At 49.1% G+C, this 27,855-nt stretch overlaps 1 protein-coding gene across 1 annotated transcript; it reads left to right on the top strand.

Annotated features, from left to right (window-relative positions):
- Positions 1 to 27,520, top strand: MMP2 (matrix metallopeptidase 2). The gene is made up of 13 exons (XM_005591943.4): positions 1 to 432; positions 3,698 to 3,924; positions 4,806 to 4,954; positions 6,089 to 6,217; positions 6,394 to 6,567; positions 9,620 to 9,793; positions 10,730 to 10,903; positions 13,167 to 13,322; positions 14,790 to 14,925; positions 18,591 to 18,727; positions 19,973 to 20,132; positions 24,370 to 24,479; positions 26,620 to 27,520. Exons 1-13 carry the CDS (start codon positions 280 to 282, stop codon positions 26,721 to 26,723), a joined length of 1,983 nt encoding a protein of 660 aa, XP_005592000.1. The 5' UTR covers positions 1 to 279; the 3' UTR covers positions 26,724 to 27,520.
- The last annotated feature ends 335 nt before the right edge of the window (positions 27,521 to 27,855 follow it).

A 27,855-nucleotide genomic window follows, 5' to 3' on the forward strand; every position in this document is an offset into this window, starting at 1 on the left:
GCTGCATCCAGACTTCCTCAGGCGGTGGCTGGAGGCTGCGCATCTGGGGCTTTAAACATACAAAGGGATTGCCAGGACCTGCGGCGGCGGCGGCGGCGGCAGCGGGGGCGCGGGGGCCGGACCATGAGCCGCTGAGCCGGGCAAAACCCAGGCCACCGAGCCAGCGGACCCTCGGAGCGCAGCCCTGAGCCGCAGAGCAGGCTCCAACCAGGCGGCGACGCGGCCACACGCACGGAGCCAGCGACCCCCGGGCGACGCACGGGGCCCGGGAGCGCAACGATGGAGGCGCTAATGGCCCGGGGCGCGCTCACGGGTCCCCTGAGGGCGCTCTGCCTCCTGGGCTGCCTGCTGAGCCATGCCGCCGCCGCGCCGTCGCCCATCATCAAGTTCCCCGGCGATGTTGCCCCCAAAACGGACAAAGAGTTGGCAGTGGTGAGTTGCTGCGCTGGCCTCAAGGAACCAAGTTTAGACAAACTTCGGAGGCAAAACATGGGGGTGTCTCTCCCCCTGCCCTCGGCGGTGGGCACACAGTGTGGGGGAGGGGCTTCGGTAAACAGCTTGGGGGGTCTTTGGTAAGCTATTGGAGTGATGTCTTGCAAACGGTGGGGGATCTTTTGTAAGCAGAGAAGACCTTTGATAAACAATTTGGCAACCTTCAGGATACAGCAGTGGGGCGAAAAACAAGCCAGAGAGCGGGAGAGGGGTGACCTGGCAAACTACTGGAAAGGGACTCTTATGTAAATGGCGGGGACCTCCTCTAGTATCTGGGACATTTGGCAAGGGGGGGCGGTCTTTGTAAACAATTTTTGGACACATCTGGGCAGTTGCTAAGGGCTCTCGCCAAGCGTCTTGGTAGGCCTTTGGCAGACAGCTAAAGGGGTCGTTTTTGCTAATGTAGGACTTTGGGAACGGGGCTCTGGCACACAATTTGGGTAAATTTATGCGCGCATAAGGATGGGAGGGAGCTTAGCCAACGCGGGGCTTGGCAAACTTCTAGGAACCTTCAGCACAGATCCGGAGAGGGGCCTTTAAATAAACAGCTCAAGGGGACCATTTGGGAAGTGATTGGGGCAGGAGGGAAGCAGAGAGCGCATCTTTTTTCACCTGGCTTAATGGACAAATTGGTCAAGGGCTGGGCCTCGGAAAGTTTCCTCGAACTTCTCCAAAGGGTCGGAGGAAAGAAGGAGAGAGCTTGCCCGGCAGGAGGGAGGAGGAGTGGGGCAGGCGCTGGAGGGCCTGGCGCGTGGGGCGGGGGCGGACTGCGCTCCGCTAGGGTCGGAGAGCGGCCAGCGAGTCCTCCTTCCTGGCTGGGTTCCCAAACTGCGGTTCAGATGTTGTCTTGTGAGCGTGCGCGCGCCTGGCTGGAGGGACACTGAGCCTGGCCGCAGTGTTGCGTAAGTAGGGCCTGAGGAGGGAGGCCAGCCAGGGACCCTTCAAGATGTCCTTTCCACTCCGGGGGATATCTGCTCCCTTGTTGCCTCAGCCACCCTGCCCTCCAGCCTCCCCCTCAACCTGTCCGGGAGAAGACGCCCATGACCTCTGGTCACCCTAGGAACTCCTTCAGGAGATGACACCTACCCTCTCCCAACTCTCACCCTTTCCAGGCAGCTAAGTCTCAGCCCCCTCTGGATAGATGGGTTGGGAAACCTCTGTACATTTTTAGAGGGCTACTTTTTTCAAGGGTCTGGAGCTGGCTAGCATAATGATGTGGCTGTTGGGTGGGGCTGAGAGTGGAGCTGTGGGACAATGACAAAGCTGCTTGGGTTCCTTACACTTTTTCCAGCCAATGGGTCACAGGATGAACCCCTAAATTGGGGCTCAGCCTGGGGGCCACATGGGTTCTTGGCGTGGAACAGGAAGGAATTCAAGAGCCAGCCAACAGAGTAAAGTGAAAACAAATTTATTAAGAAGCTAAAGGAATAAAAGGGTGATTATTCCATAGGCAGACCAGGGAATGGGCTGCTTGAGTGAGTATACACACGGTTATTTCTTGATTATATGCTAAACAAGGGGTGGATTGTTTAGGAGTTTTCCGGAAAAGGGATGGGGAGTTCCTGGAACTGAGGGTTCCTGTCCCTCTTAGACCATATAGGGTAACTTCTCCATGTTGCTATGGCATTTATGAACTGTCATGGCGCTGGTGGGAGTGTCTAATGTATTTAACATCCTAATACATTATAATTAGCATATAATGAGCAGTGAGCACGACCAGAGGTCACTTGCATTGCTGTCTTGGTTTGGGTGGGCTTTCTCCAGCTTCTTTACTGCATCCTGTTTTATCATAGGGGTCTTTGTGACCTGACCTGTATGTTGTGAAATCAGTCCTGCCAACCTCCTGTCTCATTCTGTGGCTAAGAATGCCTGCCCTCCTGGGAATGCAGCCCAGCAGGTCTCAGCCTCATCTTACCCAGCCCCTACTCAAGATGGAGGTGCCTGGTTTGAACACCACTGACAAACGGAAGTCTGTGTTGTCCCTAGGCAATGCAGTGGGGGGCTTAAGAAGATAGCTCTGGACTGAGACCGCTTGGCTTCAAATCAAAGGGTGCATGAACTAACTAGCTGGCCTAGTGATGATCTTGGGCAAGTGACTTCTCAGTTTCTTCATCTGCAAACTGGGAAATTCCATATCTCAGGGTTAAAAGAGAGGTAATCTTAGGTGCTTACCTAGCACATGGTAAGTACTCAATAAGCACTAGTCATTATTCCTATTATATTATTATTATGTCCTTGATTTCCCCTTTCTTAACTACTTCCAAGAAGGCTAGGACCATTGTCAGACGATCTCCTGGCTCTTTTCACCGTTCCAACAGGGCACTTATCACATACTTCATTTTGGTTTTATTTGTGATCTATCAGCCTCCCTGCTAGGATTGAACTTTAGAGACAGAGCTGTCTATCTTGTTCACCAATTTATCCTCAGCAGTAGCACTGGGCTTGGTACGTGGTAGGTGCTAAAAAGTATTTGTTGACTAAATAAATGAGTCTGTTGCTCCCTGAACCTCTTTGCAGGGACCTGCTCAGTTTTGGCCTGTTTGGGCAAGGCCAGTTGTATGGCTCCTGAAGGACAGCACTGCTTTATTTTTGCAAATGGCTGATTCAGGATTTGAACCCAGGTTTGTCTGCTGCCAGAGCCCATGCACATAGTCTTTGAATCTCTTTAGAAGAAAAAAGGAAGAAAAAAGTCCCCAAGTCACCAGCTGCAAGGTAGATAAAAGAGTTGATAGAGGTAAAAGAAGGATGCTGGAGTATCACGTTTCCTAGCACAGGCTCTGGAGCCAGATTGCTTTGTCCCAAATCCGGATCTACCATTTGTGAACTGTGTGATCGTAAGCAAGTTTCTTAACCTCTCTGTGCTTCAGTTTCCTCCTCTGTATAACAGGGATAGTATATCTACATTATAGAGTTTTGAGCATTAAATGAATTAACATATTCTGACTTTCGTGCCTGGGCATATAGTCAGCACCCAGCACCAACAAGCGGTAGCTATGCTCTCTATAGCTGTATGTCCTGTCGCTCAACTAAGGGGTGCCAGTGCTGATTTGGGAACCCAGTACTCCACCCAGTGCTCTGGGACCCCTGGCTTATATCTTGTCTGGACTATGGCACTGGGTTGGGGGCTGATTGCTACAGCCTGCTTTGGTTAATACTGTGCCATCTTAATGTGGCTGCTTGCCTTGGGGGTGTGCATTTCTTTCAGCAATACCTGAACACCTTCTATGGCTGCCCCAAGGAGAGTTGCAACCTGTTTGTGCTGAAGGACACACTAAAGAAGATGCAAAAGTTCTTTGGACTGCCCCAGACAGGCGATCTTGACCAGAATACCATCGAGACCATGCGGAAGCCGCGCTGCGGCAACCCAGATGTGGCCAACTACAACTTCTTCCCCCGCAAGCCCAAGTGGGACAAGAACCAGATCACATACAGGTGCTAGGGCAGGGCTTGGGGAGGCAGGGCCATTGGGCTGAGGGACACGAGCCTCCTTGACCCATGCATTCTCTCCACTCAGGGGATCCATGAAGTGTCTTTTGTGAAGGCTTGGCATCTTAGGGAGTTTCAATACACAGTTCTTAGAAAATGAAGTCAGACAGACTTGAATTTCATACTTGCTAGCCATCAGACATTGGGTTCCTTTTCAGTGCTGTGAATGTTGGCTTTCCAATCTACAAAATGTGGCTTTAAAAATGCCCTTCCCCACATGGTTGGTTGGGGAACTAACCTAGACTGAACTAATACAAATGACTTCTATGATTTTTGACACAGAGCAAGAGTGTAGTAATGCTAGCCATTGTTATTGTTTTTAGTTGAGGTCATTGGGATGGGCAGAAGGAACGTGATGATTGGTAGCTAATTGAGTTTAGCAGCCCAATTGGGTTATAAATTGTTGCTAATTGGGCTGAGAGCTGTGCTCTGTATGGCTGCTGCTGGGTTCCAATGGTGAGATCTTTGCCTTATGCCCCATAATGCACACTTATGGCCCTCCCCCACCAGCCAGAAGTGACAGATGGAACTCCTGAGCTGAGGCCTAAAAATGTTGGCTGGCCTGGGACTCCCTGGGTCTTCAAGGTATCCTGGGAAGTTTGTTCTTGGCAGTGAGCCCTGCCTAACCTACACACACATACATGCAGGCACATGCTCACATATACATGCACATACTTGTGCACCCTTCCCATGCTTGTGCATATACTTGTATGTTCACATACACACACACTCAAACTTTTTCACATATCTGTGCACACACACATACTTGCATATGCACACACTTATGCCCATGCATACACACTCACATGCATTTCTACCACCTCCAGGATCATTGGCTACACACCTGATCTGGACCCAGAGACGGTGGATGATGCCTTTGCTCGTGCCTTCCAAGTCTGGAGTGATGTGACCCCACTGCGGTTTTCTCGAATCCATGATGGAGAGGCAGACATCATGATCAACTTTGGCCGCTGGGGTAGGCAGAAGATGGGGCAGAAGAGGGGCCAGCAGGGAACAGCGTCGAGACGAAGGGGCGAGATGGACATTAGAGGGGTGTGGGGATCCTGAGGGCAGCTTAGATAGGACAGTAGATGGTGTGGACCCTGGGGGTGGTTTAGATGGGGGCAACACAACACGGAGTGGACACTGGAGAGCCACGTTGACATAGGGGCAGATGGTATGCTGTGGTGTAACCTGGAGGCCGTCTAAACCCGAAGCAAGTGGTCTACTATGCTGTCCAATATGGCAGCCATTGGGTAGAATATACATGGCTATTTAAATTTAAATTAGTTAAAAATTTAAAATCGATTTCCAGGTCACATTGGGCACATTTCAAGTGCTCAAAAGACACAGGAGGTTAGTGGCTATTGATTTTGGACAGCACAGACAAAGAATTTTCCTCTTATCACAGAAAGCTCTGTTGGATGATGCTGGTAGATACTGAGGAAGTGTAGATATATGAGAGTGGTTTGGAAACAATGGAGCAGTGTAGACATGAGAGGAAGGGTCATAGAACCCCGGGCCAGGTGGCCATGTGAGTTTATGGTGTGAACATTGCCAGTAGCACAGACATAAAGGTAGGTGGTATAGACACTGAGTGGTAAGTGATGAAGGTAAAGAGCATGGGAAACAGTGTAGACAAGTGGGTGGGTGGTACAGGCCTTGGTGACAAGGTGGGCATGAGGATTCGTGTTGCAGATATTGGTGATAGTGTGACATAAAGGCAGGATTGTGGTTAAGAGGGTGGTATTGACAAGAGGGTGGATGGCATAGACACTGGGGCTGATGAGGATGGGGTGAGGACACTAGTGTGGTAATGTGTGTATGTGGTAGGTATAGTGTCATCGTGGTAGTGTAGACAATGAAGGTAGCGGGTATGGATACTGGGAGTCATGTAAACCTGGGAGAGCAGTGTAGACCATAGGATGGTAACAACCAGGTCAGCAGATCTCTACCGAGCCCCAGTGTTTGCAGTCCTGGATAACCCCACTGGGATGACGGAAGGGGACAGGTGCTGGGTGGGCTGACAGGCTCCACATGTAGATGGGGTGGGAGGGGTTTCAGGGTCTAGGTGGCACAGCTGGAAGCTAAGACCCAATGTGTGTTTCAGAGCATGGTGACGGATACCCCTTTGATGGTAAGGACGGACTCCTGGCTCATGCCTTTGCCCCAGGCACTGGTGTTGGGGGAGACTCCCACTTTGACGATGATGAACTATGGACCTTGGGAGAAGGCCAAGGTGAGAAAGGGGCCCTCTGCATGCCCCAGACCTTCTCTCCTGTCCTCTCTCCACTCCATCTGCTTGGACCGGAGAGGTGGGAGGGGAGCAAAGTCACACATCTGGGTGAGTCAGAATCTTGGTCTCCAAAGAAGGCATGGAGAAGTCCAACCTCCCCCTTCCATGTCACCCTTTAGTGGTCCGTGTGAAGTATGGGAACGCCGATGGGGAGTACTGCAAGTTCCCCTTCTTGTTCAATGGCAAGGAGTACAACAGCTGTACTGACACTGGCCGCAGCGACGGCTTCCTCTGGTGCTCTACCACCTACAACTTTGAGAAGGATGGCAAGTACGGCTTCTGTCCCCACGAAGGTGAGCATCCACTCTAGTACTCAAGACTTTCCACCTCAAGCTTCCAGCTTCCCCGGCTCCCCACTGTGCTCCACCCTCCACACTCTCCAGGACTGGCTGGCACTGCCAGTCAATGAGCATCCCTCCAACATCCTTCACTCAGTTCCCCCCCAACCTGATCTGAGCCATTGTTGTTTCTCTCCCACCAGTACCATGATGAACATAATACTTTAATTAAATCAAGTCGATTTTTTTTTTTAAGTTTCACCATTAGCAATCATTTAGGAGTCACAGATTTGATGTGCTAATTATTTATTTCTTACATATATTGGAGTAAACTTAGAACTATTACAATGCCCAGTGGTTCTCTCTAGAACCAGTCTTTATACTTCAATCAAGATTGATACTTCAAGGGCATGAGGAAAGGCTTGCTGGTAGCTGGAAACCTAGCAGTGTGATAAGGAGGCAGGACTCAGACCAGGGCTGGACTCAACCTGGTTTGCGAACTCCAACCGAGGAATTTCACCTATTGCTCCAGCCTTGGTCCTGATGCTGCCTCTGCTAATGCGTGTGTGTGTGTGTGTGTGTGTGTATGTGTGTCTGGGCACAGGGGCTATACCATCTGCCTCTCTTGGGCACTGTCTTTTTCTGCCTCCTGTGTAGCTTGTGTCTGCATCTCTGTGTCTTGATAAATACTGTAGGCTTGACTCAGTATTTGTGTTTGTGTGCTTGTCAGTGCCTGAGACACAACATTTTCAGATATTTTGAAGCCACATGGGGGAAACCTTTTAAAATGGGGTATAGATATTGACATACACACTCAATCCTTTCTAAAAATATCCTTAACGCACTTCATAGTCTTGATGGTGTATGTAACTTCATAGTCTATGAAGTCATCATATTTGATAATTCTGCAGATTGAAAGCCCAGAAAACCTGGGGAAAACAGAAAAAAATCTAAAAATTTTTATCACTATCTTCTTTCCCATCTCACAAAGACTCTTTAATCTACATAGACTAAAGACTGTCTTTTTGTCTGTAATTTTACATCTGTGAATCTCCCTAACCCCATTGTAACTGAAAACTAAGCACCAACCATCTTCACAGAACGAAAGAAACAAAGAACTAGTTAATTCCTTTCCTGTTTACACTTTTATTACCAGAGCTAAACTTTATATTAAGTAAGAGTTTAAGCCATTCACCATTAATAAGTCAGAAATTTTGAAATAAAAATATTTTTTGTATCTTGCGTTTCCCGGTAGGGATTACATGTGGCATTAACCCTTCCCTGTGTCACCCCTCTGATAGGAACAGAATGCTTTGATGATAGGTAGATGTGGAAACAGCTGTATTTCATAAAGTTTGGGAAGGGTTATTCCCTACATTGGACATTAGTTATTTACTTTGTGCTTAGCCAGATGCAAGTACGCACAACACGCACGTGTCTGGGTCTCGAGGCAGAGATTCTTGTTACTCAGCCCCTGCTGACTGCTGAGTCAGTGTCTGATTCTTGCCATCCTTGTCAGGGGAATTTGGGAGGAGACAGGGGCTTCCTGGGTGGTAGAAATGCGGCCGATGGGAGGTCAGAGGCAGGGGGCTGGCATTGGTCAAAGTTAACACTTTGCCTTTCTCAACTCTGAGGCCACTAAGGTATCTGGACTCAGTCTTGCCTTTTCTCTAGGTGATATTTTTTTCTGGCATTGCAGGACAAGGTCTTTTGGTAGAGAGGGGAGCAGTGAGGATACAGGACTCCAAGTTCTGTGGTGGGAGGCCAGGCACTGGGCTCCATTCTGGCCATGGTGGAGTTAACGGGGGCTGGTGAGGTCACCTCTGGCGCCGTTGTGCACAGATGGTCCTTGTTATGGACTTGTGGTTTTGCTAGTTGGCAATTCCAGAGACACACCATTTTTTAGCTTTGGGTGGATGAGGGGAAGATGGGGAGAATCCAAGACACACAGGCCAGGCTCTGAACCCCACTCCCTCCCCCAGCTTTCCAGTTATGGCCCCTGTCTTGAAGATGTCAAAGTAGAAGCCCAGAGTGTTTAGTAAAAGGAACCTGAAGGCACCACCTTCCTCTCCCTCCCTCCTCCTCTTCTCTCTTTCTCTCCCTCCTACAGAGACTGCAACAAGGCCATCCAGGAAGGGGCCTGGGGTTGACAGGAGGTAAAGCTTTCTTTCTGTATATGCGTGTGCACACACACATCTACATGTATGAGAGTGACAGACTGAGCAAGAGAGATTGAGATTGGTGTGTTTTGTAGTTTTTAGTTACAACCTTCATTCACTTGTTTCATTTATGTGACCATGAGCAGTTTGAGAACCAGCTTTGTCCTAGCCTTGATTTCTCCACCTATCAAACGGAGAGAGCTTCTCGTGGTCCTGCCTGCCATGACTGTTATATTCATGTCATACATCATTATTTCATGAAATTTGCATGGTACAGGCATGGACCAGGCAGTGTGGACAGTGACCTTGGGGCTGAGGCAGGGTTCTAGAAGCCCTTGCTGTGTCCCAGGTGTCAGCCATTTTGTTGTTGGGTGGTCCATAAGATCCCAGGGGAGGGATTGGGATAACCAGGGAAGCAGGGCTTCTCTCTGGGAGCTCAGAGAAGCAGCTCCTTACCAACCAGTAGAGATGATTTCTTAATATTTTTTTTTTTTTTTGAGACGGAGTCTCGCTCTGTCACCCAGGCTGGAGTGCTGTGGCCGGATCTCAGCTCACTGCAAGCTCCGCCTCCCGGGTTCCCGCCATTCTCCTGCCTCAGCCTCCCAAGTAGCCGGGACTACAGGCGCCCGCCACCTCGCCCGGCTAGTTTTTTTTTGTATTTTTTAGTAGAGACGGGGTTTCACCGTGTTAGCCAGGATGGTCTCGATCTCCTGACCTCGTGATCCGCCCGTCTCGGCCTCCCAAAGTGCTGGGATTACAGGCTTGAGCCACCGCGCCCGGCCTGTTTTCTTAATATTTTAACAATGCATCAACTTCACTGATGTGAACCGGCAGATGGGCAGCCGGCCAGCTGTATGCCCATGGAGGCATGTCTCATTCATATCCTTCTCTCTCTCCCCTACCCCTAGCCCTGTTCACGATGGGCGGCAATGCTGAAGGACAGCCCTGCAAGTTCCCATTCCGCTTCCAGGGCACATCCTATGACAGCTGCACTACTGAGGGCCGCACGGATGGCTACCGCTGGTGCGGCACCACTGAGGACTATGACCGCGACAAGAAGTATGGCTTCTGCCCTGAGACCGGTGGGTGCCACTACCTCTCCCTCCCTCAGGGCCCAGCACCTGCTGTCTAATAAAAAACCCATAAGACTCCCTGTGCCAACCTCCTTTCCCCAAGACAGGGATGCTAAGACATCTGTGCGAATGACATCCACACCCAAGATGTCCGTGCAGCTGGTCAGGATACCTGTCACCTGGTATGGCCTGGACACTGAAATCAGAACAGACATTGGGTATCAACAGTTGAATTGGTGACACCTAAATGTCAGGCCTGCTCAGGATCCTCTGACTGACCTGCATCCCTTTTCTCTCAGACTCTCTGACAGATACTTCTCTCTCCTCCTCTCTGACCCTTCAGTCTCTCTTCCCTGCCTTTCCTGGTCTGTATCTCCACCTTTTAGTCTGTGTTTTATTAAGAGCTCCCTGCTTTCTTCCCTGTCCCCCTCTTGCCCTCCTTCTCTCCATTTCTCCCTCCTTTCCTTCTTCCCTTCCTCCACCAGGAATTTACTGAGTGCCTGCTTTGTGCAGCAGATGCAGAGGCTGGTCTCAGAAAAGCCCTGCCCAAGGGGGCTCACAGTTGAGGAGCGTGTGCTGGTGCCATCAGCTTCATCCAACTCCCTTTGCCCCTAGCCCATCTGCCCCTTTCCATGGGAGGCTCATTAGAACTCTGAAATCTGGCTTCCTGGGTTTGAATTGCAGCTGATACTTCCTAGCAGTGTTGGCTCGGGGAAATTTCATCATCTCTCTGATCTCCTGTTTCCCATCCATGAAACGGGGTGCCATTCAGTCCCTCCTGCCCAAGGCTGTTGTCAGGGGTGGGGTGAGATGAGTCTAACGATACAGTGCCTGGGACTGAGTCTGATTTAGGTGTGGCTTGCTAAGGTCAGCATCATGTCATTGCTTCCTGGTGGTAGCCTCAGACTCTTTGCTGTGCCTTGACCTGTATCCCTAACCCCACAGCCATGTCCACTGTTGGTGGGAACTCAGAAGGTGCCCCCTGTGTCTTCCCCTTCACCTTCCTGGGCAACAAGTATGAGAGCTGCACCAGCGCTGGCCGCAGTGATGGAAAGATGTGGTGTGCGACCACAGCCAACTACGATGACGACCGCAAGTGGGGCTTCTGCCCCGACCAAGGTACGAGGCCCTGGTCATTGGACAGAGACCCTGGATATCGCCCTTGCCCCTAAACTTGCTCCCAAAACTTTCCTGAGACCTCACCCACTTCAAGCATAGACACTGCCCCCCAGACACCCATCTACCCAGACCCGCCCACCTGGGCTGAGACAATGCCCATCTCTGGTGGAACCAAGGTCCCTGCTTAGATACTGCCCATCCAGGTGGAGGCACAGCCTCCAAAACCAGACCCTGGCAGACCAGATGCTGCTACCTGCCTCCTGGGCAAGAACCGGCCTTCCTGAGGAGTCACTACTCTTGCCTTCCCCTTCAGCCACCCTCCAGGTGGGCTTGTAACTACCAAAAAATGGCTGAGTTCTGAGCACAGGTTACCAGAGAGACAGTTCTCCTGAGACATTTCCACTGCACAAAGAGGTGCCTTCAAGGAGCTGGTGGGCAGCAGAAGAAAGAAAAAAGGAAACAGCCTCATGCTTGAGCTGACCCCATGGTCCACGCAGCCCTGGGGAAGCCCCCAGAGCCCTCCCTCCCCCATCAGTCAGCACCATCTGTTACCAGGTGTAAATGGTGGGTCCTTGTCAGTCCTGGGTGCTGAGGATGCAGCTGGCTGGGACAACTCTCTGCCCCCTAGGACTCACAAGCTTGGGGGAGAGAGTGCCCAGGAGACAGCTTGTGACCTCACTGTGTGCTTGGTGCAGTGAGCAGGGTGCTTGGGGCCCTGTGCCCACTCCAGGCGCAGGGCCCAGGGTTACAGGGTTACTTAAAGCTCCCTGATGGCCCACAGTGGCCAGGTGAGTGGGCAGGTCCAGGGCTTGTCAGAATTAGGCAAGCCTGTCTTTATGTTACTTTCATTCTTTATAATCATCGTGAGATGGAACTTGGCAGATGTCAGTGGGCAGAGGCTGGCCAAAGGAGGTTTTCTTGTCCCTTGCTAAATTCGTTGCTAGGACACATTCTGATTTTACCAGCCTTCTACCTAAAGGTGGGATTCTCCATCTTCCTGAGTAGTTCAAGGATCCAGAGCTCAGTGACTCACCCAGGGTGAATATTATAGTCTCCTAGAGCTGCCATGACAAAGTGCCACAAACTTATGGCTCGAAACAAACCCCATGTATTCTTTCATGCTTCTGGGAGCTGAGGTCTAAAATCAAGGTGTCATTAGGGCCATGTTCCCTCTGAAGGATGTGTCACTCCAGTCTATGCTTCTGTCATGATATGGATGGCCGTCTTCCCCCTCTGCCTGCCTCTCCTCTTTTATTTATTTATTTATTTTTTGAGATGGAGTCTTGTTCTTGTTGCCCAGGCTGGAGTGCAGCGGCACAATCTCGGCTCACTGCAACCTCCGCCTCCTGGGTTCAAGTGATTCTCCTGCCTCAGCCTCCCGAGTAGCTGGGATTACAGGCATGCGCCAACATACATGGCTAATTTTGTGTTTTTAGTAGAGACGGGGTTTCTCCATGTTGGTCAGGCTGGTCTTGAACTCCTGACCTCAGGTGATCCACTTGCCTCGACCTCCCAAAGTGCTGGGATTACAGGTGTGACCCACCGCACCTGGCCTCTCTCCTCTTCTTATAAGGTCACAAGCCATATTGGATTAAGGGCCCACTCTGGTCCAATCTGACTTCATTTTAACTTGCATCTTAATTACATGTGCAAAGACCCTATTTCCAAATAAGATCACATTCACAGGTCCCTAGGGTTAAGACTTGGGCAAATCTTTTCTGGGGGGACACATTTAACCACAACAGGGTGTGACAGGTTTTGCTCGCTGGCTGTGGCTCAGCGTGTGCAACCACGCTAAGCGGGAATGGTTTCTACTGCTTTCACTTGGGCAGAAATGGTAGTAACATGGGGCCAGCCTGTCCCCACTATCTTACCTCTTCAGAGAACCTGAGGAGCTGGGTTTGTAGAGCTTATCTTTTATAGAGAGACACAAAAAGCCAGGAAGCAGGATTTTAAAATGAATAGGGTTTTAAATAAAAAATTCACAGATACTACTTGTCCTCTTCCTTTATAGCACATCTGTCCTGATACTAACCTGGAAAGAGACAAGAGGACTTTGGCTGACCCCACTTGGAGGCAAAAGGCACTAATCCCAAAATTGTGTATTAATCCCAGAAAAAACAAATCAATACATGCCGCTTCCAGGGCTCTCTAGCCTTACTGTGGGGCTGTCCTCAAAAGTCTGCTTCACTGGGTCAGATCCTGACTTCTCTCTCATCTCTCCTCCTGTCTTTCAACCCTCTCCCCTCCCTGCAACCCTCAGGGTACAGCCTGTTCCTCGTGGCAGCCCACGAGTTTGGCCACGCCATGGGGCTGGAGCACTCCCAGGACCCTGGGGCCCTGATGGCGCCCATTTACACCTACACCAAGAACTTCCGTCTGTCCCAGGACGACATCAAGGGCATTCAGGAGCTCTACGGTAAACCTTGGGGGGTGGGGGATAGGGTGGAGGGAGGTCATGTAGCCTGGGATGGAGGCCCAGGGGTTGGGATCAGCAAGATCTCATCCAGCCAGGAGTGCTGGAGACAAGGGCAGGAAGCGGGAGTGTTGACCTAGTCCTGGGAAGGCAGAGCAGTTCTGCAAGGGGATACTTGGATAACTCTTCCCTATCTGAACAATGCTAATATCCATGTCACTCTTAGCTCTCCATTTCTGGGTTTCTCCCATTTTCTAGGTGAGTAAGGTCACCTGGTGCAAGGTTACACAGGTTTGAGCAACCCAGTGGAGTTTAGAATCCAGAAGAATAGCCAAGTACAGGACAGAATTTTCCGTCATGTGGAATTACCTTAACAGTAGGCGGGTGGAAGCTTCTGGTTTTCATAATAAGCTTTGATTTTAGTATGTAATAGAAACAGAACAACCAGTGCCTTAAGCCAGTGATTTACTTATTGTTGGTGCTTACAGTGAGGCTAGAGTTTAAAAAGTCTGTTCAGTTTTTTTTTTTTAATGAAATATTTAGCCGGCCGGGCGCGGTGGCTCAAGCCTGTAATCCCAGCACTTTGGGAGGCCGAGATGGGCGGATCACGAGGTCAGGAGATTGAGATCATCCTGGCTAACATAGTGAAACCCTGTCTCTACTAAAAAAAAAAAAAAACAGCCGAGCAAGGTGGCGGGCGCCTGTAGTCCCAGCTACTCAGGAGGCTGAGGCAGGAGAATGGCATAAACCCGGGAGGCGGAGCTTGCAGTGAGCTGAGATCCGGCCACTGCACTCCAGCCTGGGTGACAGAGTGAGACTCCGTCTCAAAAAAAAAAAAAAAAAAGAAATATTTAATGGTCCTGGTGATATCTGAGCCAGGCCAAAATAGTGAAAATGGTGATGAAGTTTGGGGACCGCTAGACTCAGGAAGAAGCCCAAGGTCTGCTGTGAAGGGTGCTGGGTTCAAGCGTGGCCTCTGCCTCTCACCAGCTACAAGATATTGTGCAAGTCTTTATACCTCTTTGGACTCAGTTTCCTCATCTCTAAAAGAATTGCTTATCATGAAGAGTGCCCCACTCTCAGTGCTGGACACACCAGTGGCCCCCTGACTGCCCTGACTCTTGTGGGTCTAAGAATCTGAGCTTTGGGTTTGAGTCCTTGGGCAAGTCACTCAACTTTTCTGGGCCTCAGTTTCCTCACCTGTGAAATGGTGCAATAATGATACCCCACTCTCAGGGATATAGAGAGGACCGATTTGGGTGATATCAGTAAAAAGCGAATCTAAAGTACAAAAGGCCCCAGGACTCCCAAAGTCCAGGCATCTTCTTGTTATCTTACGGAGCTTACACTAAGGCCAGAAGACAATTTCTTCTGACTCTTAGCAGATTGGGTGGGCACCCCTGGGGGCTCAGCCTGGTGGGGAGAACCTTTGCAGCTGCAGAGAGTCTAAAGTCAGGTGTTCTCCCCCAGGGGCCTCTCCTGACATTGACCTTGGCACCGGCCCCACCCCCACGCTGGGCCCTGTCACTCCTGAAATCTGCAAACAGGACATTGTCTTTGATGGCATCGCTCAGATCCGTGGTGAGATCTTCTTCTTCAAGGACCGGTGAGTGCAGGAGCTTGCTTCTTGTCCTCCTTGTCTCCTGTCCTCTGCTCTTATACTATTATTCTTTTCCCTCACTCTTTGCCGAAGACCCCACCAAGTGCTTCGCAGAATGACCTGTATTAGGCGGTTTCTGGTGTGTATCAAACAACCTCCAGGTTTCAGTAGATTTTTTGCACCCAAGCATTTTGTTTGCTCTCCTATAGTCTGTGGGTCTACTAGTTATCTTGGCTTCCAGCTTCAGTTTGGGTTCAGGTATGCTCTGCCTGTTGTTCTCATGGGATTAGCAGCTACACATGGCAGATGACATGGTGCTAGAGGCCAAATTGAACTACACAAGTGCATTTAAAGCCTCTACTCACATCTTGTCTGAGAATATTCCACTGCCTGAAATAAATCACATGGCAGATCCCAACACCTACCCTAGAGGGTGGTACTGCAAAGTCACATGGAAATGCACATGAATACATAATCCTAAAATTGAAATGGAGGGAAGAATTGGGAACAATAATTCAGTCTACCACAGGCCTTCTTCTAGAATGGCGTTGCCCTCAAATGGCCAGATTACTCTGTGTTTGGGTAGTGAGCAACTGCAGAGTAGAAAGAGGTGGTATTCTACTGCTATAGGTAAAAATCACCACTCAGTTGACTAAAGGCTGAGGTTTACCCTAATGTCCTAGCTCCCTGGAGAATGGCAGGCAGTATCTAGGACCTCATTAAAGGGTACTGTCCTTCCATTCTTCTATCATCCATCCATCTACCCATCCATCTATCCATACCTGTATCTTTCCATCCATCATCCATCCAGCCAGCCAGCCAGCCATCTATTATCCATTATTTATGATCCAGCCATCCATTATTCATTATTCATCCATTTATCCATTCATAGAGCGTAGTAGTTGAGAAAATGGACCCTGAAGCCAGGTTGTCTGGGTTAGAATTCTGTACTTGCTACTTACTGGTTATATAATCATAGCCACGTTAATTAAGTATCTTCTTTGTACCTTGGTTTCCTCATTTATAAAATGTGGCTAATATTCCAACCTATCTCCTAGAGTTGTTGTAAGGATTAGATGAACTTAGCGCTGAGAACAAAAATAATGCCTGACACAGAGTAAGTGTATTCATATTAGCTATTATTATTGACAAATAATTGTTTGACATCTACTGTGCCAAATACTTGGCTAGGCTTTAGTAGCTGGAGGAGGAAGAATGATGTTCTTGGGACAGTGGGGTTGGGGGCTGCTAGATCAGTGTTCTCAAAGACAGGAGCGTGGGCCTCCCATAACAGAACCACCTAGAGTGTGAGTATTAAAAGGTGGGTTTCTGCCCCCAGAGTGTGAGTATTAAAAGGTGAGTTTCTGCCCCAGCTTCAGACCCTCCTGACTGGAATCTCTGGGGATAGGCCCCAGGAATCTGCATCATAGCAGATTCTCCCAGTGATTCTGATGCACATTGAAGTCTGCATCACAAGTACAGTTTGAGAAATAGGCATATAGAGAACTGAATGGCAGGATCAAAGAAAAGTGATCGCAGAGGCATTAGGTGCTTTTGTGGGCACATCCCAGTCAAGGAAGACTTCACAGATGCAGCAGCATTTAAGCAGAGCCTTTAAAGGAGAAGCAATAATCTGATGGGGGTGACAAGTTAGGAGGTTCTTTGAGACAGAGGGACCTGCAGAGCCAAGCCATAGTGATGTGAAAGTTTCTGGATTAACCAGCGAGAATCTGGTGAAGCTAGAAGATGTTCCATAAACTTTCAGGAAGGATTTCCTCTACTCTAGGCACTGGGCCAGATTCTGGGGTGCAGATGCTTTGCCCTTCACAGGGTCTGCTGGCCAATGGGGAAATGGCAAGAATGCAATGAGAGATGAGACTTAGAATGTAGTGAGAAATCAGGTCCCATCAGGCCTCGAATGCCCAAACCAGGGTATGTAACAGCAGATGTCAGCGCTGCTCTGCAGTCCTCATTGTAAGGATCTGGCAATGTCCTTCATCTGGAGCACCTCCCACTAAGAAAGCCCTGACCGCACACACAGATCTCAGATGTGTGGGGCCTAGGAAAGGATGCAGAGCCCAGACCCAGGCTGGAGCCATCCCTGGCCTACCACATCACAGTTTTCTTTCAAAAGGAACTTGATGAATGTTTAATGGGTTTGTTTGATTAACCAGTAAATATTAAACATCAACCACGAATAAAAATTGCTGCTAGACACTGGTGAGGGTGGGGGTCGTGAAGGACAGTATCACAGGGTGATTAAACTCAGACTTTGGAGTCAGATCTGGATTTGAATCTTGTTAATAACTAATTTACTTAGTCATTGATGTAGTAATAACTAAGTAATTTGAATCTTAATCTCTGTGAGCTTCATTTGCTAAATAAAAATTGTGACACCTTCCTATGTTAGGATGTTTTGCTGCAAAAACAGAGATGATCCCTCTGCAAACTCAATCCAGCCTAAACAGTAGAAAGAAATTGCTTTCATGTGGTACAAAGTCCAGGGGTAGAACTGCCTGCAGGGGCAGAGAGAGGGTCAGTGACTTGATGTCTTTGTCCACTGCTAGCCTCTGCACTGAATTCATCCTAAGGCCGGTTCCCCCTTATGGTCATAAGAAGGCTACCAGTGGTAATTGGGGCTCTAATCCCTCCCCTCTCCCAGGAAGTGAGAGAGAAAGAGACACGCACAGATACATACACACAGACCCCCAGATGTGAAATAAGTCTGTGTGTTCCGTCTTAACACTACTGTAAGTCATATGGCAACTGCTGAATCAGTAACAGTGCCAGAGAATGCTAAACTCTGATTGGCTTCGACCAGTTCTCAAACTTTGGCATGCATTAGAATCATCTGGAAGGCTTGTTAGAACACAGATTCTGGGCCCCGAGCCCAGAGATTCTTATCTGTAGATCTCTGGAAGGACCCAATCATTTGCATTTCTAATAAGTTCTCAGGTGCACAGATGCTGCTGGGCAGGAGACTGCACTTGGAGAACCAGTGGCTTAGACCAATCAGTATCTACCCCTAGAATGGGAGTCGGGGACACAGGGTCTGAGGAGGTGAAGGCTGGATCATAAATGTGGAGTTTTGTGAGGAAGGATGGTGGGGAAATAGATAATAAATGCTAGGTAGACCATCCAGAGTGCATGCTGTCTTATAAGATTGTGAGGATTAAATTACAAGGCACAAAAAGCGCATGGCACTTAGCAGGACCTCAATAAATGATAACTCTTACTCTTGACAAAGTACACAAATTCATTTCATTTTAATTCAGGAAATACTTGAGTGTCATCAGCTACTGCCCCAATTGGCTTCTAATCAAACAGGAGAGTTAAGACAAACAGACACTACTGTTCCAGGCACTCAGAGTTGATGATTTTGAGAGGCTTAGAGAGGGAAAACACAATATGGACAGAGGTAGTCAGGGAAGGCTTCCTGGAGGAGGTAGAGGGAGAGAACAAGGTAGGAGGATGTTTTTCAGCTCTGGCAGATTGCAGATAGAAGCTCTGCCCATTCTCCAGTCCTTCTCCAACCTTCCTTTGATCTTGCCTCCCACTCCCATCAAGGGATCATCTCTGGGATGTTTCTGGGTGGGTTTGGGGGGTGCGTGTGGTTTGAGCTGAAGGGTGACTGAAGATGTGGTTTCCTGTGCCCCCTTGCCTCCTGCCAGGTTCATTTGGCGGACTGTGACGCCACGTGACAAGCCCATGGGGCCGCTGCTGGTGGCCACATTCTGGCCTGAGCTCCCGGAAAAGATTGATGCAGTATACGAGGCCCCACAGGAGGAGAAGGCTGTGTTCTTTGCAGGTGTGTGGGAAGCACCCTTCCTTGGCCCTCAGCTCCACAGGACTCTGCACTAGGGCTCCTGTGTGTCCCAGGCTCACTCCCCCTCCCAAACCACAGTTCCTATGCACCCGTGGGTGCTCCCTCTCCTTTATGGATTCATTCTTTCAACATCATTTCCCACAGTGTGCAACTCGTCTGGGAGACTGGTTCCGACACCCAACATCAGATAGCATTAACCTTCAGTGTACACATTTCATTTTCTTAATTCTTTTCAATCATCTCATTTCTTTTCTAGAAGAAAAAAAAGTCTCAGTTTAGTGCTGGTGTGTCCCTAACACCTTTGTAGTGATACAGTCTTTGGCAGGTAACAGTTTTAGTTCGAATGTTTTAAAGAAGATTTGTTTTCATTTTTACTTTTAAACACAAATTGATTTTAACAGAGGTAGGTAGTTATAATAGGGTGAAGTTTCAAATCAGGACAGAAACGGATTATTCAGTAACTGATATTTTGACAGTCAAAAAACATTTTTTATAAATTTGTTTTTAAAGATTTCCAAATGAAATCACTGAAAGCTGAATGTTAAGTAAATAATAGTACAAGGAGTCCCTAGAAGTGGTAAAATCATCAAGGTGAGGTCTGTATGGCTAAGGTTTGGGAAGCCCTGCTTGTTTAACATTTATTGGAGCATTTCCATGTGCTGGGCTTTGCCAGACCCTGGGGATACAGGCTCTGCCCTCACGTTGCTCACAAACTACTTGGGGAGACAGACAGCTGGGGGTTATGAGGGGGTAAAGAAGGACTTAGGAGGTCCCTGCCCTGGTCTGAGGTGGGATCCTAGAGAAGATAAAGGCTCAGCCAAGACTATGGGTACTTATTGTCTCCACCACCTGGCTCCCATCTCCCCCATCCCACCATAATCATGGGTCCTGGCCAGGACAACTGCTGGCTCCTACGGCACCTTTTTGCAAATTAGCAAAAGGTGCCTCTTCATGGCAGGCGAGGCCCTTAGAGTGCATGACTTGGTGAGCAGAGTGTGAGCTGGATTTATTCCCCAACTCACTTCCTTGACCAGGCACCTTCTGTAATTGACTTCTGAAGTCTTCTGTGTGAGCCCTGATTCTGGGCACTGCAACCAGGAGTGAGCAGGAAGTTGCACTCTGTTGGGAATGGCTGCAGTGGGGCCCGAGGACAGACAGATGATGGGAGGAACAGGCTGGCCTAGGGCATGTCAGCACCAGCCAACACACCCTTTGCTTCCACCCTAGGGAATGAATACTGGATCTACTCAGCCAGCACCCTGGAGCGAGGGTACCCCAAGCCACTGACCAGCCTGGGACTGCCCCCTGATGTCCAGCGAGTGGATGCCGCCTTTAACTGGAGCAAAAACAAGAAGACATACATCTTTGCCGGAGACAAATTCTGGAGGTAAGGGAGGGCGGTGGGTAGGACAGCAGCACAGTTGGCTGTGAGAGACAGAGAAGCCGTCCTGAGGCTTCAAGCCTCCTGGGTCGGGTTCAGAGGTCGGTGAGCTCTGGATGCCCTCTCTCTGGTCTCTAACCTCTGAGATATTGCCAAAGGTGAACCATTCTTGTCACATTACTGATATAATTCTGGTTGGAACATCCTTTCCCTTTGCAGAATTCCTTTGATTGGCCCATGTCTGGTCTGGACCCCCACATTTTGAAATGACTCACTGAAGAAGGGGGTAATAAAAATAAAGATAGTAACTGCTCCTACTGACACTGTGTGCCAGAGACTGTCCCAAGGGCTCTGTGAGGTGGGAATTATTACTCCTCCCATTTTACAGATGAGGAAACTTGGGTTCAGGAAGGTTAGGTAACTGTGGCTGGACACAGTGGCTCATGCCTATAATCTCAGCACTCTGGGAGGCCAAGATGGGCAGATCACTTAGGTCGGGAGTTCCGGATCAGCCTGGCCAACACGGTGAAATCCTGTCTCTACTAAAAATACAAAAAATTAGCTGGGCATGGTGGTGCATGCCTGCAATCCCAGCTACTCAGGAGGCTGAGGCAGGGGAATCACTTAAACCCGGAAGACAGAGGTTGCAGTGAGCCGAGACCATGCTACTGCACTCCAGCCGGGGCAACAGAGCGAGACTCCATCTCAAAAAAAAAAAAAAAAAAGAAAAGAAAAAAAAAGAAAAAAAGAAAGGTTAAGTAACCAGCTTGGAGTCACACAGCCAGGTAGGGACAGGTTGGGATTTGAACCCTGGCATTCTGTCTCCTGGGAAAACGTGTTAGTCTTCACCACTATTCTGTACCTGAGATGGTGGGGTAGGGGATTCCAAGAGATGGGGGTACATGATGGCAGAGGACAAAATATTAAGAAGACTTAGAGATGGGTGCAACAGTCATCCATAGAAACCAGCATCCAAATCAGACCTTTTGGAAGGAACAGGCACCCTGTGGCGTGGCCACAGCAGGCCCGTGGCTGTGGGTACAGGTTGGCAGGGGAACAGTTTGGAAGTAGGTGGTTCTGTGCTCCAGGTTATCTACAGGGAAGGGTCCAGTTCTGAGGGGCTATGGTCATGACCAGGGAACCTAATACCCAGGAGTGGCTGGTGAGAGTTAGCCCAAACCTCAGGAGTTTGACTGTAATTCTTCACACTTTCTAGAAAAGGAAACAGAGGTCCAAAGAAATTAAATAACTTGTCCAAGCTATTGTGATATGTGTGTTTGCACAACGCCAGGATTATAGCTACTTCTCTTGTATTCTAACAGAGTGCCCCCTCCACTATACCTGCCAGTCCATTTGATTAGTGGGGAAAGAGTGATTGGGGCACAAAAACTTGTGGTGTGTCTTTCTATCCCCTCCCTCCTGGTATCCCCACATTCCTTCTGTGGCTGCCACTGCATCTGGGCTCTACCCAAGAATTTTAGAGGGTACTCCCTGAGGCCTTTGTCTGCCATCCCCAAAACAATCCCATTTACTTCCCAAGGCCTCTGTCTTCTCCCCCTTCCCTCCTCCCCACTCTTCTGCCCCCCAGCTGCCCTGCATTCAGAAACTCTTTATATCCCAGGCCTGCCCATGTCAGGGTGGAATTCCAGACATATTGCTAAGACACTTAGCAACCTAAGCTGATTGATATCTCAAGCCTCAAGAAAGAAAACAGTCAGGCAGGAAACCACAGAGCAGGCTCCAGACACTAGCAGGCGCGTGTGCACACACACACACACATACACACACACACGTACTGCGAATGACATCTCAGCATTGTAGGAGCCCTCAATCTCCAAATCTTAGAATTGTGGCTGGTGAGCGGCACAGACCCACAGAAACGTGAATCTTAGAATCCTAAAGCTCTGATGTTTTCAGATTACGGTGTTGGAAGGACTTTTTAAATCACTTTCCCAGGCACTGTATCTATGTAAACATGCAAAAACAGACCTGTTCCCAGCATATAGGAGCATGATTGTGTGCACACGTGCGCGCGCGCGCACACACACATACACACACACAGAGGCATGCAGGTTGTGGCAGTGCCTTGCTGGGTTTCCAGGCAGAGTTATTTGCCTCCCAGTCCTTTTCCATAGAAGCCCTCCTCACAGAGCCAGAGCCAGGACAGACAGCCTGCTCTACAGAGGAACCACCCTGAGACTTCCTGAAAAGGGGCAGAGCTGAAAGGCCTATCAGAAGCTCTGGGCTGGCTTCCAAAGGAGACAGATCTCTATTCCAAGAGAAGTGGTGAGGAGTCTGCAGAGGCCCCCGAGGCGTCTTTGCTGGAGAAGGAGAGAGAGCCCCACAGTGACAGAGGCTGAGCAGCTGTCTTCAGCATGCCAGGAAAGGCTCAGGCCCTGCTTATAGAAGCTTTCACTAAGCCACAAATATATGTTCAACATCTGCTGTGTGCCAGGCACTTAGCTAGCTGCTGGAGAGACGGAGTCAAGAAATCATCCCACCCTGCCCTCATGTAGTAGAATGAGGGAAAATTATGTAAACACATTTGAATCGGATAATGATGGCTGTCAGTATGGGGCCTCTACCACAGCCCAGTCTGAGACTATGCATATCACCTATATTTCTCAGTTGAGATAGATACTGTTAGCTCCTTTTCCCAAGTGTGGAAACTGAGGCTAAAGTGGCTGAAGGAAAAGCTGGGACACAAATGTCTGTGTTCTTAACACCTGCTATACGCGGCAACTTCTAAAGCTGCAGAGAATACCACATCTTCGGACACCACAGTGCTTGCATTCTTTCTGGATGAAAAGAACTTGGAAGCAAAATAGTTCTCTTATCTGAGCCTCAGTTTTCTCCTCTGTAAAAGCGGGCTTGACTTCTGCCATCCCCACCTTCTGTGGGTAGAATGAGAAAGAAATAAAGTTCAAGCGTGGGACACACATCTCCAAACCATCCTAACACTAGGGAATGTAGTTTGAGGGCTCAGTGGAGGTGCCTCGGATGGGAGTGTTGGGATTTTGAGCTAGGGAACTTGGTTTTGGTGCCCCAGGCCATGAGGAAGCATGCCAGGTTTTGTAAGAACGAGTCTAATGCTGCAGCTGGGATTAAGGAAGGCTTTTCTGGCAGTTATTTGGGGTGATGGCTGAGGGAGAAGTTCCCTCTAGAAGGGAGCATATAGGGAAAGCTGCTGTTGGGGTCCAGGGTGGAGGTGGTCAAGGCTGGCTGCAGAGAGGAAGAGAGCCCACTAGGAGGCACTGTGGAGCAAAGGGTGGCTGCTACCAGGATGGGATTGAAACATCCGTTTAGAAACAGCTCCAGTTGGGCAAGACTTGATCTTGTTTACTAGGATATCCATAGCTCCCATAGTGGGAGCTCAGTAAATATTTACGGAATAATGAAGTGGAGAAGCAAAGGAATCAACGTGACAGCAGCGTTTAAAAAGTTCTCCAAAAATCTTAAAAAACAGAAGGGTTGCTAGCCAGGGAAAAGGACATACCAACCGGCGCCCAAAGTATCTACCTAAATTAAAGGCGGGGCCCAGGATTGCTGTGGCTGGAACTGAGGTGGCACCCTGTGACTAACAGGCCTTGGACTCACACATACCTACCACCTTGCATTGTAACCTCACTGCCCCAGCCGTGATCATCTCCCAGGGCAGGGATTGTCATCTCCCTTGATAGATGAAGAAGCAGCAATTTTTCCAAGCCACAAAGGGAAAGAATGGTGGGGCAGGTTCCCATCCCTGGGCTTCTAGTTTAGCACTCCTGGGATTACAGCAGGGATTTGCTTGTAAGGGAGCTAACATTTCTTAAATACCTACTAAATATTTATGAGACATGGGGATAGAGGCTCTGCATGCGCTATTTTATTTAATGCATGCATTAAATTAAATACAATAAATTAGACACAACCCCATTTTACAGCTGGTAAAACTGAGGCTGTATGGAAAGCGGTTAACACACTGTTTGGCATGTAGTAAGTGCTTTATAAATGTTAGCAATAATCATGAGATTGTTTTTATGGGGTCATCCAAAGTCATATAATTAAAAGTGGTAGATTTGAGGTTCAGACTCAGGTCTGATTCCATGCTCTTCCTTCCACTGCAGCCGGCTGCTTCCCTGAAGGGCTAGGTCTGGTTTCCCAGGCCTAGCCGGGAGCCATCAGCTGGGTGCTCCCATCTAGGCTAGGGGGGAAGTGTCTTTTAGAGAGGCCCTGCTGGTTCACTGTGTCTGTTTCTTTACAGATACAATGAGGTGAAGAAGAAAATGGATCCTGGCTTCCCCAAGCTCATCGCAGATGCCTGGAACGCCATCCCGGATAACCTGGATGCCGTCGTGGACCTGCAGGGCAGCGGTGAGCCACCCAGGACTGTCTCCGCTTTCTAGGACTCCCCGCCCTTAGCCAGGGCCCAGCTCCTTGCAAACACACACTTCTTCATTGTGCAGGGCAGGCAGGCAGGCGGCGCCCGGGAAAACAAATCAACTCCTTCATCCCGGTGCTGGGAAGGTTTCCAGATCCCTGACCTCTGCTCCTTGGCCTGGCTCCAGGCAGTAAGACCCAGAAAGGCTTCTCACAGCTGCAGGGCCTGGAGCCAGGGCAGGGGAGGACGGAAGGCGTGGGCTGGGGGAAGAGGAAGGAACATGGGCTCCGTGCTGTGGATTCATTCTGGGGTTTGGTCCAGGCCCTTTTGGGTTTCGTAGGCCTGTGACCACCTCCCATTAGCAGAAGGATGGCTCCATTTGAGACAAGGCAAACTTTGTCATGCTCTGTTGCTCATGTGGCAAAGATCCCCTACTCAGCCAGTTTGCCCCTGGCCCCTTGCTGATTAAAACACAACCAGTAGCAGCGAGGGATAGAATTTGGAGTTTGAAAGTCATACTCTTGAGGAGGCATCTGTGAGCTCTCTGGGGTCCTGGAAATGGATCCAGTTTGGCTTTTTTAGAGGAGATTTTAACTAAATTCCACAGAATTTTTTTTTGAGCACCTACTGTATGCTAAGCACAGGTCCTGACCTCCAGTAGCTGAAGGTCTTATATGTCCAAGAAAAAGCAGTGTACAATCAGATGCTAGACTAGGGATTATCTTCAAGAATAAACATCTATTGAGCACCTACTGCATGCTAGCGTATTAATAGTAAATGAATTATGTATGTCAGGAGTCATAAATTCCAACAGCTCCATGGATCAGGCAGGTAGCACAAATGAGTAAAGCAGGCAGGGGCAGACAGTGGGGAATTGTGGAGTCTGCGCTGAATCAGAGAGCACGTGCCTCATTTACAGGAGACAGTTGCTTCTCACCTTCACATAATTATTGGCGGGCAAGATTAGGAGCTTAGGCCAGGTGCCATGGTTCACACCTGTAATCCCAGCACTGTGGGAGGCCAAGGCAGGAGGATTGCTTGAGTCCAGGAGTTTGAGACCAGCGTGGGCAACACAGTGAGACTCTATCTCTGCAAAAAATATTTTTAAAAACATTAGCTACACATGACGGCACACACCTGTAGTCCCAGCTAGTAGGGAAGGTGAGCAGAGAGGATCGCCGGAGCCCAGGAGTTTGAGGCTGCAGTGAGCCGTGTTCATGCCACTGCACTCCAGACTGGGCGATAGAGTGAGACCCGGTCTCAAAAAAAAAAGAATGGAGTCTGGTATTGTTAGATATTCTATATTAGACATTCTATTTTTTTTAATAGAAGCCGGATATCTGTATTTTTGTATGACTTTTCTGGATGTTTACATGTTGGCAAGTTATTCAGATTTAAAGACAAAACTAAACAAAAAAACTTGTGAGAGTCAAATAAAACCCATCTGTGGGCCTGATAGGACTGGACGTATCCAGTTTTGCCACCTCTGGTACATGGACTGTGCTTAGTTTGATGTTTGTGTTAAGTGGGGCTATTGTTTTTAATAATAGCATATGTTATCTGACTTAATGCTCACTGCAAGCCCTAGAAGGTTGATATCTTTATCCTCATCTCAGAAATGAGTGAACAGGGAATAAGAGAGCTTATTTCACAGCCATTTTCCTTCTTCCAGTCCCAGAGGGGGCTCTTCTGGGCTTTTGTTGTGTTTTGGTTTTGTTTTTATTTTATTTTCTTCAATCAGCTCAGGCTGAAACAATTGAATTTTGTTTTTTTAGAGATAAGGTCTTGCTCTGTCACCCAGGCTGGAGGCACAAACATAGCTCACTGCAGCCTCGAACTCCTGGGCTTAAGCGACTCTCCCACATCAGCCTCCCAAGTAGCGTGGCCTACAGGAATGCACCACTATACCCAGCTAATTTAAAAAAAAGAAATTGTAGAAACGGGGATCTCTTTATGCTGCCCAAGCTGGTCTCGAACCCCTGGGCTCAAGCAGTCCTCCTGCCTCAGCCTTTCAAAGCTCTCTTCTGGTTTAAAAACTTCTTCCCTATGCCAGGCAGAAGTTCAAAGTTCCTGGGAACCTTCTGTGTGCCAGAATGTCAGGATAAGGGGGTCACAGTCTCTTCTTTATCCCAGGTCACAGCTACTTCTTCAAGGGTGCCTATTACCTGAAGCTGGAGAACCAAAGTCTGAAGAGTGTGAAGTTTGGAAGCATCAAATCCGACTGGCTAGGCTGCTGAGCTGGCCCCGGCTCCCACAGGCCCTTCCTCTCCACTGCCTTCCATACACCGGGCCTAGAGCACTAGAGAACGACCCGGAGGGGCCTGGCAGCTGTGCCTTCAGCTCTACAGCTAATCAGCATTCTTACTCCTACCTGGTAATTTAAGATTCCAGAGAGTGGCTCCTCCCTGTGCCCAAGAATAGATGCTGATTGTATTCCTCCCAGGTGCCCCTTCCCCCTCCAATCCCACCAACCCTCAGAGCCACCCCTAAAGAGATACGTTGATATTTTCAATGCAGCCCTGCTTTGGGCTGCCCTGGTGCTGCCACACTTCAGACTCTTCTCCCTCCACAACCTTCTGTGGCTCACAGCACCCTTGGAGCCAATGGAGACTGTCTCAAGAGGGCACTGGTGGCCCGACAGCCTGGCATAGGGCAGTGGGATGGGGCATGGCCAGGTGGCCACTCCAGAGCCCTGGCTTTTCACTGCTGGCTGCCTTAGAACCTTTCTTACATTAGCAGTTTGCTTTGTATGCACTTTGTTTTTTTCTTTGGGTCTTGTTTTTTTTTCCACTTAGAAATTGCATTTCCTGACAGAAGGACTCAGGTTGTCTGAAGTCACTGCACAGTGCATCTCAGCCCACATAGTGATCGTTCCCCTGTTCACTCTATTTAGCATGTCCCTACCGAGTCTCTTCCTCCACTGGATGGAGGAAAACCAAGCCGTGGCTTCCTGCTCAGCCCTCCCCGCCCCTCCCTTCAACCGTTCCCCATGGGAAATGTCAACAAGTATGAATAAAGACACCTATTGAGTGGCTGTGTTTGCCATCTGTTTTAGCAGAGCCTAGACAAGGGCCACAGACCCAGCCAGAAGCGACAACTTAAGAAATCCGAATCTCTGCTCCCTGCAGGGCACAGGTGATGGTGTCTGCTGGAAAGGTCAGAGCTTCCAAAGTAAACAGCAAGAGAACCTCAGGGAGCGTCAGCTCTAGTCCCTCTGTCCTGTAGAAAGAGCCCCCAGGAAACAGCAATTCTGTTGCTTTATTGTGGCATCTGTTCAAGGTTTGTTTCCTCTTTAAGTCTCAGTTTCTTCATTAGCAATCATATCAGTTTTAATGCTACTACTAATAACAATGAACAGCAACGATAATA

The sequence above is a fragment of the Macaca fascicularis genome, chromosome 20, assembly GCF_037993035.2.
Source record: "Macaca fascicularis isolate 582-1 chromosome 20, T2T-MFA8v1.1".
In the NCBI taxonomy this organism is placed as follows: domain Eukaryota; kingdom Metazoa; phylum Chordata; class Mammalia; order Primates; family Cercopithecidae; genus Macaca; species Macaca fascicularis.